This window comes from Saccostrea cucullata, unplaced genomic scaffold, assembly GCF_032062105.1.
Source record: "Saccostrea cucullata isolate Sc308-1 unplaced genomic scaffold, CSIRO_AGI_Scuc_v1 ctg12549, whole genome shotgun sequence".
Lineage (NCBI taxonomy): Eukaryota > Metazoa > Mollusca > Bivalvia > Ostreida > Ostreidae > Saccostrea > Saccostrea cuccullata.
The window spans coordinates 1-9459 of NW_026921542.1; the positions used below are offsets into that span (position 1 = coordinate 1).

Genomic DNA, 9459 nt, shown 5'->3' on the forward strand with positions numbered 1-9459 from the left:
AAACTGTAAATTATATGGAGGAGAACAAAAATAAAATGTCAGATTACGGGTTCATTGATAATCATAGAGAATTGAAACGACTTCTGTCTAACTTGGACGTTGACTCGAAGAACTGTGAGCATTCAGTGAGATACAAAAGAGGGGAGATAACCAATGACTTACTAAAGTCCTTTACTGGACATACCATTGATTTAGACGAGCTTAGTGCCACTGAAACCGACTCCTTTCAATATGGAGATGATGTCATATTTCTTCTGGAGGCTTTCAATGAAGGGGATTGTTACGTCTGTGATGCTAAATCAGATAGGATAACGGCACGGGTAAACAAAAAAGGGGAGAAAACTCAGACATTCTCCATCAATCCTTATGATACTTGTGTGTGCGAAACTGGTGATGTCTACTTTACGAACTATGAGAACAACTCTATCGCCCGTCTTTCGACAACAAGGAGCTATATGAACCTACTTTCATATTCGGGATCCTTTACAACCGTCATCTGCACGGATCCACTGACACCACTGGGGATTTGTCAATCACTGGACGGTGGCCTGCTGGTCACGCTGATAGACATGGAATCGGAGGACTTCAAATTGGAAGCAACCAGTAGACGCCTTTTGAGACATATAGCTCTTAACGGTGATATCATCAAAGAGTACAAATATCTTGAAGACAAGCAAACCAGGTTGTTTATACAGCCAGTCAGAGTTGTACAGAACAAAAACAGTCAGATTTGTGTTGTCAACCGAACAAGTGGAAAAACAGGTGAGCTAGTGGTCATTTCTCCCTCCGGTCGTCCGATGTTTATTTACTGTGGTCAGGACTTGATCCATGGATTTAATCCAAATGATGTCGTGTGTGATTCCCTCTGTAACATCATTGTTGCAGACGCGGGAAATCATCTCATTCATTTGCTGAGTCCTGACGGGGATTTCTTGAAGTATTTACTAACAGATAATGAAGTAAAGACACCGACCTCATTGTCATTGAGCAAGCGCACTCTGTGGGTTGGGAATGAGCATGGACTCGTCAAAGTGTTCAAATACATGGCGTAATTTGCATGTACCTTTAAGGGTGGTATTTATTTAGGGTTTTAGTTGATGGACTTGAAACGCTACAATTTTTTGTGTTTAAAACCAGACATCATTTAAAATGGGCAAAATAACTACTATGAATAAATATCTGTATTCATATTTTTCATATTTGAAGAAAACACGTTTTAAAAGGTGATGGTACAGAGGAAATTCGGACAAAACTTTAGGGTTGTTTTATTTGGCCAGGAAGAATATATATAAAACGTGTGGCAGATTGTATGGTGTTCTTATTGAAAGGGATATGTCGAGTCAACATGGGAATGGAAGTAGTTCCTATTACTTGAAAAGTCTATCGAAGAATTAGATATATGGAGATAAAGAATAGTATTCAATCTCAATAGTCCAATAAACAATACAAATCAGTAGCAGAGCAAACACGAACTTCTTAAACATCAGAAATGGGATCAGGAACCATGGAGAAGTGAGCATCCCCTGCCGTGTTTTTCTTGTCATGGTCGGGAAATAACGCAAAAATCCGTCAGCATTTGACTTTATGTTGGACTGTATTTACTGACAAGGTCATTGAATCGCCATAGAACTTATGAAATGATTACTTTAAACGAGATTGCTGATATTCATGTTTCATCAACTTGTTTATCAATTAAACTTACTAGGTTTTTTGAAATTTTTGTTCACACGAAAGCATGACCCTGTCTCCTGGCAGTAAATAGTCAACTTAGGCTTTGTGTAAAATGCAGAGGGTGGAGTCTCTAAAATGGAGAGTTCAAGGGGTGGAGATATATAAACCCCGAATGCAGGTGACAACGGCATAAGGGAAGTTGACGATTAAAAATTTAACTCATCACTTTTATCATAAAGCTTTGTTGTTAAATTCACATTAACGTCTTTTTCTTGTAAAATATCCAAATATGAAACAGATTTGTCAGAATCACCGGGATATTTCGCATCAATATAAGAATGGAAAAAACTATTGATAATTTACAATATGTCGTCGATATATCTAGATGTCGAACTGAAAGCCACAGCAAGTGTTTTCTTCTTTTAATGTATAAGCTTTTGGGCAAATTCTGCTTCATATGATCATGAATACAAATATAGGTCTGCTAATAACGGGGTGCGATTGGTATCCATGGAAATTCCAATAGATTGTTGGAAGACCTGGTTTCCAAAAACAACATACATAGTTGTTGTCAATCAAGAACTCAAGGCATCTTTTCTATATCAACTTCAGAGTACTTTTATGCACAATCAGAATATTTTTAACAAAACAACAAAGTTGCCAATGACAAGGTAAGTAAATAAACGAGTTCCTTTTTTATTAAAAAAAAAAAGCAGCTGTCAATGATATCAAAGTGCCTGGATTTTAATCTAGCGTAGGGATTTATTGTATGTTGTTTCACGTCCCATTCGAGAATTTTTCACATATAAAGAGACGTCATCATATGATATAGTGGTGAAGGGTTTAATTTTGACCTTTACTCGGGACTCAGTGCCTTTGAGCAGTGTGGGATCTTTATCGTGCCAGTGCTTGTCGTGACACGGGTCTTAGTTTCAAATGTCTCATCTGCAACGTTTACTTCCAAGTGCCAAGCGCATGGCGAAGGAACAGTTGCTATCCATTTTTATTGACTTAGGTCAGTTGCGCCCGAGTTCGAACTTCCTTTTACGGAGCGAGCAGTCTGCCGATTGAGCTACCGTGAACGGTTTATGGAGGGGGAATAGAAAGGTCGTAGGTTTGAATACCTTATCATTATAAAATATGCGTTGTCAAAAATTTGCAGGTTTCTATGATAACTGTACTTCATTTAAGTTTACATTGTTATCAAAATTTATATTGATTTAAAATTTTGATTTAATTTTTCTCAGTTTTTGATCATAGCCGACCGGTCACATCCGCCATGTGCTCTTTGTAACGGACAAATCCGTGAAATATAAATGCCGTATGCAGGTGATGAAAGTATATTGCTGCATAAGTAACGGAAAGTTGACGATAGAAAAGTTAAAGTCATCTCGTTTATCATATACCTTGTTTGTTACATTACCATTAATATCTTATTCAAACAAAATATCCAAATATGAAACAGATTTGTCAGACTCTGTAGTATCTTTTATTTCAAGCTCACCAGGATATATCGTATCGACATGGGAATGAAAAGTACCTCTGTTAATTGACAATACGTCGTCGATATATCTAAATGTTGAGTTGAAGGCTACAGTAGGTGTTTTCTTAATTCGTTTTACACATCAGATTTTGCACAAATTCTGATTCATATGAATACAAAAATACGAGGGTGTATCAAAAAGTTCATGGACTAGCGCCATAAAATTAAAACCGCTTTAGGTACATCAATAAATTTTCAAATAACTAATAAGCATTGATATCCTTTCTATTCATAGAATAAACCAGAAATCATAAATTTTATTTTTTAATAGATTAGTAATGTTTTTGTAAGCAATGGTATGTCCAGTCGGCGCAACCTCAAACAAGAGGTGTTTTTTCGACCCAAGAGTAACTGAGAAAAACTCTCTTTTTTTCGACCCAAGAGTAACTGAGAAAAACTCTTTTGATATGAACAATTCACATCAAAAATCCCGTTAATTCAGGTTAGTGTTGGCACACTATGGTTCCATAAAATGTAGAATTTTTATCTTATTCTGGAAGTTCTATGAAATTTCATTGTAAATTTTACATGGAGTGTCCATACAAAAAAGGCCTTGGAAATGACGTCAAAAAGGGGGAGGCGTTTCCTTTTCCAACATTCTATAAAGTTTTGTCCGTGAAAAAACTGGTATACACCTAGGAAATGTTTAAAGTGGCTATGGAGAAATGATATGCATCCAGAGTACTTGTTTTCTAATGCCGCAATCGATTCAGAGAGAAAAGGGATACACAGTTAATGTCGATTTGAAATCAAGGTGTTAAAATAAATCACGTCAAAAATGACGTTGACCATGTGTTGTAGATATTGAACTCCGAAAAGCAAAACATGCTGGCACAATCAAGCGATGATCTCTCCCAAAGTATAAATCCATTTGCAATATCATTTTTATTGAAAACTACTGTTCAACACATTGTTACGTCCTTTAAACAAAAGGAGTTTAGGTCCCGACTCAGCTCCAGAGAATCTAATCAAAAGAAGTGAATGAGATAGAAGGAGTGGACATTGAAAAAAAACGACGTTGTCGGACGTCATGAAACTAAACGGGGACGTCGCCAGGTGATCATACAATGTCGTTTTTAGTTTATAATACTTTGGCTAAGAATGAACGTATTAAGCTAAAAATTTCAACACTTTTTAATTTTTTGTTGTTTTATGTTCCTTATAATTTTTAAGAAGCACACGCTATATAGTACTAATTTCATAGCTTCAGTACACGAACTTTTTGATACCCCCTCGTAGGTCTGCTAATAACGGGCGCAGTTGGTACCCATCGGAATTCTAATAGATTGTAGGAAGACCTGCTCTCCAAAAACAACAACATAAATTATTATTGTCAATCAAGAACTCAAGCATCTTTTGATGTCAGTTTCAGAATACTTAAGTGTATAATCAGAATGTTTTAAACAAAATAATTTTGCAAATGGCCAATGACAAGGTTAGCAAATTTACGAGCTCCGTTTTTATTGAAAAAGCAGCTGTCGATGATATCAAAAAGCCTGGACTTTAATTTATCGAGGGGAATGGATGTGTATTGAGTTGAAAATTCCTAAGTTTTTCAGTTGTTGATTTTGGTAAAATCTTGTGATTTCAAATTGTCCAAAAGTTCCTTGAATATATTTTTACACAGCACTCTTGATGCTTAAGTTTCTCCTTCACTACTGTTAATATCTTAGTGAGGTGAAAAGAAAGAGGCTTGGTTGAACATTTACTGGGACCCTGTATGTATCTTTGTTTGTAAGGATTCTTATGAAGTTTCGGAATCCAATATACCGGGGTATATATGATAGTTCAAATTCAATGTGTTTTTTTGGGATATTAAAAATATTCAAAACTGACATAAATATATAATAATAAAATACTTACAAACGAAGACAATGTTGTGACATGCTTTGTCAGCAGGGAACAGTACGTAATGATCATGTAACCTATCTAGTTATACCCCTCCACTTGAAAAGGGTATATAGTAATCGGTATGTCCGTCCGTCCGTCTGTACGTCCGGCTGTCTGTCTGTTACGCTTTGGGGTACAATCTCTTCTCCTCAATTCCTCTCATACCACTGGATGAAATTTGATGAAACTTTCACAGAATATCTTTATTACATATTGCCATTATGCACCTCCTATTTTAACTTTTGATCTGACACATATTTTTGGTTTCCCCCAGCAAAACATATTCATATGGGAGGAGGGGTATCATTTAGTGAGCTCATTGCTCACAGTACCTCTAGTTCTTTTTTCACTTCTGGATTATTGAATACAGAAGGATAAATGGTTTTCATATTGCCCCTCAATCTTTTAATACGCGATTTTATCATGGATCTGATACATGTTATCCACTTTGACAAAGTGCCAATGTCTTCTTCTTCATATCTGGTCCATCGCTTAACGTAATCTTCAAAGAAATTCATAGTATTTATGAAATTCCGACGCCAATTGAAGGATCGGGGTTCCCTATGTTTAGTAATTCCCAATTTTGTAATAAATTTATCTAAAAGTAAAATTGAAATATTTAAAAAATATTTACGAACAAGGAACTGGACACATTGACAGTTCATAAAACTTATCTACCAGTATGTTTAAACATGAAGATTAAACATATGTTTATATCTGAAAACTTTGACAACTCCCTTTGTGTTTCCCACCTACAATTTGGATTTGTTCAGTGTTAATGCGTTTGGAAATTGCAATTCATCCCCTGTCAGCAATAACTACAAGAATCTCCCAGAAGGACTCAGTAAATGGATGCGATGATTTTTGCGTCGGTAACAAGGATGTTACAGTAGGAGTCACATGCGACGTCAAATGGGTCAAAGTTCTCCTTCGGGTGGATGACAGTCAAGTTATATCAACGATATACACACTTTATTTGACCAGATGCCGACAAAATCGTCATAGAATTACTAAACCAGTCTAAAACACATATATCGCTGTTACCATTCTGTGTAATGCGTCTCGGGAAGCTAAAAAGTATCTCCATATAAGAATCATAAACACCGATCATTTGTTAGGGTCATATGTCTTATGAGACTTGAAGAAGTACTTAGGAAACCAGAGTACTCTGTCAGGGCGACTAGAAGACCACCATCCACCGACTCACAAATTCCTAGTGGTTCTAAATCTTCTGTATTTGCGATAACAGAGACAGATCCTGAAGGAAATAGTTGGTAAATACCCCAGGTAGGATAGTTCTCAATAGCAGTAAAAGACACTTCACCATTCTTATTATAGACACATTTATCACAAAGATTTATCATTATTCTTGTTTTTTCTCCCTTTCATGTTAATTTGATTTAAAGAGTCTGATGAAAAAGACTGGATATAACAAGTGTCTTCACCACAAACCTCAAGTGTACGTACTGGATTTTGTCCATGTTGAAGAGATCCTTCTTCATCAGCAATGGCATCGATTGACCAAGTTTGATGCAAGTCATCAAACAATTTTCCTCTATCGTATTGTATTCTAAAGGATCTTCAATGTCTATAATATAAGACTGTAACTGTTTCAGAATGTTCAAGTTGTCGATCAGATGGAAATCTGACATATTTCTGCTGTTGTTCTCAATTATTCTATGGTGTCAACAAGCTGGGATTTTTTCTTGCCTATTTGAGATGTCAGAGATTTTATTTGTTCATTTGTTTTTCTTAAGGGGTTTTTCAGGTTTTTTTCATTGTTTTTCTTCATTTCTGTTAGCCTTCAAATCACATTTTTAGAATTCTTCTGTAAAACTCTTATATCATTCTCAAACTGAATTTCATTATCCTTTTCCTGGTATAATATTCTCTCCTTTTTCTACTCAAACTCCGATGTGTCCCCCTTTATATCTCTTAGATACGTTAAGAGTTCTTTCCTTCTCTGGCTTGCTACGCTAGCTAGCGTGTCTAAGTTGTAATCCTTGTGCTTAGTTTTTGCACACCTGGAACAAATGAATTCATCACAATCCTCACAGAACATATCAATTCGTTTGCTATGTTTGTCACAAGCTGGAATGTGTTCTTGAGGAGAACCTAACGCAGATTCTTGTGTGTTGGTCGCCATTACTACTTATATTGAATAACCATATATTCCTTATAACGATGGTTGGCGATACAATGCACTGGTTTGTTTGAATAGCATTAAATAGGCTCTCAATTTTTCTTATGAATTGCGAATGATAATGAAAATCAATAATATGGATTTAAAACATACATTAGGATGTTAAATATCTGTATAAACAGGAGCAGAAACCTTCTTTCGATTAATCATCCATGAAAAGAATTAGACTGCTCTCTCTCTCTCTCTCTCTCTCTCTCTCTCTCTCTCTCTCTCTCTCTCTCTCTCTCTCTCATGGATTCAAATTAAACTTAACTATCCTGAAATACAGGAAGACAGGGTAGGAATATTAATGAAAGCATAACTGAAATAAAGTATTGCGGAATCAAGACACACGAAATACAAATCATGGCCAAAAATGAACACATCAGATGTACTCGTAATTTTTTACGTTATTGTAAAATCAATTAAGAGGAAGTTTTTTATGTTAACGAAAGCAAATAATGTTTTTAAAGTGCGTTTCATACTTTGATTATGGCATAAAGAAATCTATCGTAATTTTTTTTCTGAAAATCTCCGTCTATTTCTTTCCTAATTTCGTTGAAGTGAATGAAAAAGAACGTTTCAGAATATTTTATGATTAGTACTTCTTCCTACGAATGCTAGAATTCAGTTACTTCTATGATCAGTTTTTTTTAAAAGAAAATAGCGTTGCCATTGCAATTATTTTGTAGATATTTTACAGACACTGTAGTCATCATGGTCAACATTAGCCTGTTCTAGTGACCATGCCATTTTGAAGAATAAAAAATTATATGATTGTACTTTTATTTGAATTCAATTTCATGATTCCATTTACATGGTTTATAAGTAGTAGAGGTGGGATCAGGTGCCATGGAGGAGTAGCAATCACTGCCGACCGGTCACCTGCCGTTTGCTCCTTGTCATGATCGGCAGATTCCATCGACGATTATGTGAAAAACGTGAGTCGCAATCTGGCTTAATGATAAATTTTATTTGGTGACAAGATCATTGTATCGGCGATAACAATTACGAAATGGTGACTGTAACAAGACTGCTGATATTCTTATTTCATCCCCTTGTTAGTCAATACCTTAACCTTGTTTTAAAAATTGTACGTAGATTTATATGCAGGTGATGAAAGTATAATGCTGCATGAGTAAGGGAAGTTTAGTTGAATCCATGACTTTGTTTGCTGTGCTCCAGATTTGTTTAGCTTTGATGGGCTTTTGAGCTTGATTACTGTTTGTTACCTTTACCATAGGTACTCCGGAACTTAATTTGTTTTAAATTCTGTATACAGGGAAAGGATTACCTGCTACAATAAGTATAAGTATAACTCTCTAATTTTTTATCTGTACCAGTCCCTCTCATCAGAAGGGTGATGCACTGAGACTTCCGCTTGAAAAATTTAATTTCTTAGTAAAGTAGATTTTTGGGGTTACTAACTGATTGTGCTGTATGGCATCACTAAATATTGAGGTATTCAGGTAGAAAATATTAATTAAATATTCAATTACTGATAATCTGAGCCAAAATTTGTGCGGGAGTGAATCACTCCCGCACTTGCACCAAATGTTACGAAGATCCGAAGGAGTTGTACCCCCCCCCCCCCAGAAAAAAGGGGGGGAAGAGAGAGGGCTCCAGTATTGCAGCTAGGAAAGAATGACTGCATTTAAGGATATGCGAAATAAGTATGCGTCAAAATAAACATAAAAAAAACAATTTTCTTATAATTGCAAAAATGAAACAACATCTAATTCACAACTTTACTAAATAACAATAAATAACAGTTTGTATTTACGATGGACGAATATGTTACTACTTACTTATCAAGTTTATAGATCGTTCTCTCGATCATTGTCCATGTAAAGATTTACTCTCTCTCTCTCTCTCTCTCTCTCTCTCTCTCTCTCTCTCTCTCGCTCTCTCTCTCTCTCTCTCTCTCTCTCGTGGAATCAAATTAACTATCCTAAAATACGAAGGATAAACTATTTTCCTAGAATCGAAAAGGTTAGAATATCATTGAATCTCTAAGCATCACTAAAATAAAGTATTTTGGAATCAAGATACATTGTATAACGAAACATGGCCAAAAATGAACAAAACAAAGGTACACGTGATTGTTTTGTTATTGTAAAACCACTTTGCATAAAGTTTTCTGATAATTACTAAAGAAGGAATGACCTGGATA

At 35.5% G+C, this 9459-nt stretch overlaps 1 protein-coding gene across 1 annotated transcript; it reads left to right on the top strand.

Annotated features, from left to right (window-relative positions):
- Window positions 1-35: 35 nt before the first annotated feature.
- On the top strand, window positions 36-1052 carry LOC134260255 (uncharacterized). Its single transcript, XM_062742826.1, has one exon. The coding sequence runs from the start codon at window positions 36-38 to the stop codon at window positions 1050-1052; it is 1017 nt and encodes a 338-aa protein (XP_062598810.1).
- Window positions 1053-9459: the final 8407 nt, after the last annotated feature.